This window comes from Chaetura pelagica, unplaced genomic scaffold (genome assembly GCF_000747805.2).
Source record: "Chaetura pelagica isolate M959 unplaced genomic scaffold, ChaPel_1.0 scaffold198, whole genome shotgun sequence".
Classification (NCBI taxonomy): domain Eukaryota; kingdom Metazoa; phylum Chordata; class Aves; order Apodiformes; family Apodidae; genus Chaetura; species Chaetura pelagica.
Genome location: NW_009954317.1, coordinates 505264 through 507213, shown reverse-complemented (window position 1 = coordinate 507213; position 1950 = coordinate 505264). Strand labels below are relative to the sequence as shown.

Genomic DNA, 1950 nt, shown 5'->3' with positions numbered 1-1950 from the left:
GACACGCACACGGACATGGACACGGACACGGACACCCACACGCACACGGACACCCACACGGACACGGACACGCACACCCACACACACACGGACACGGACACGCACACCCACATTGACACGCACACGGACACGCACACCCACACACAGACACGCACACCGACACACACACGCACACCCACACCCACACACAGACACGCACACGCACACCCACACGGACACACACCCACACACAGACACGCACACGGACACGCACACCCACACACAGACACAGGCACGCACACCCACACGCACACTGACACCCACACGCACACCCACACGCACACTCACACGGACACTCACACCCACACGCACACTCACACCCACACGCACACGCACACCCACACCCGCACGGACACCCACACGCACACCCACCCGCACACCCACACGCACACTCACGCGCACACTCACACGGACACTCACACCCACACGCACACGCACACCCACACCCGCACGGACACCCACACGCACACCCACCCGCACACCCACACGCACACTCACGCGCACACTCACACGGACACTCACACCCACACGCACACGCACACCCACACCCGCACGGACACCCACACGCACACCCACCCGCACACCCACACGCACACTCACGCGCACACTCACACGGACACTCACACCCACACGCACACGCACACCCACACCCGCACGGACACCCACACGCACACCCACCCGCACACCCACACGCACACTCACGCGCACACTCACACGGACACTCACACCCACACGCACACGCACACCCACACCCGCACGGACACCCACACGCACACCCACCCGCACACCCACACGCACACTCACGCGCACACTCACACGGACACTCACACCCACACGCACACGCACACCCACACCCGCACGGACACCCACACGCACACCCACACCGCCAGGAGTCCAGGGCCCTGTGTTCCCGCTCCCCACCCCCCAAAGCTGTGGGCAAACGGGGCTTGTAGGATTTTATTTTGCTCGGTTGCTTCGCTTTTTAAAAACACATCTATTGTTTCTACAGATGTGTGGGGGCAAAGCTCGAGCCGTGACCCCACAGCGGCGCTGAGCCCCAAGGCCCTGCAGCTCCCCGGCCTCCAGCCAGGCCCTCCCAGCAGTCACTTAGGGCAGCGCTTTGGGGCTCAGGCAAAACCCCTGTGAAACAGGCCTTGGCTGAACTAAGAACCCGCCCAGCATTTTACCCCAGAAAACGGCAACAGCTCAGCTGGGGCTGAGGGTTGGGATGGGGGGAAAAGGCTGACTCAGGCTGTTTTCTCTTTCTCAGGAAAAATGACTTAGAGCTGCCGCTTTTGTCACAAGATTCTGGGGAACTGGAACAATAACTGATGAACAATAACATTCAATTTCCCGTCTGCCCTACTTTTGGCACGCTCATCCGACCACACGTAGCTGGAAATCCACAGGTAAAACAGGGTGACACTCTCCCTCACTCCCTTAATTTATGTGGTATTGTTCAAGTATTATTCCCAACAGAAAAACCAGATGTATAAAGGGAAACCTGCACAGTCCTCCCTCTCAAGCTCTGGGGTAAAAGCCGGTACACACCCCCACAAAGGAGCACAGAGAGACAATGGCTGAAGGAGGAGCCCAAATCACACCCTGCCCCAGCTGCTCTCAGGCCCATCAGAGCGATCAGCACATCAAAGGCCCCGTTTTCACACCCCCAGAGGAGCGCAGGAGCACAATGGTAGGGTGCAACCCCCCCCTTCAGAACTGAGAGGAAGGTGTCCATCCCAGGGCTGTCCCAGGAGAGCCACCAGTCCCATTGTCTAGGTGTGAAACTCACCAGGAGGTCAGTGACTGGGAGCACATCTGCACACAGGGCACTGGCCACAGGGTGCAGGGGAAGGTGGTTTGGGGACTGCACAGGATTTACCATGGGATGTTTAGGGAATGAACCAAAGG

General features: G+C 59.6%; 1 protein-coding gene across 1 annotated transcript; it reads left to right on the top strand.

The window, feature by feature from the left end:
- The first annotated feature begins 15 nt into the window (after positions 1-15).
- Positions 16-1185, top strand: LOC104394550 (endoglucanase-like). Its single transcript, XM_010004154.1, has 3 exons — positions 16-151; positions 234-437; positions 1049-1185. The coding sequence occupies exons 1-3, from the start codon at positions 16-18 to the stop codon at positions 1183-1185; spliced, it is 477 nt and encodes a 158-aa protein (XP_010002456.1).
- The last annotated feature ends 765 nt before the right edge of the window (positions 1186-1950 follow it).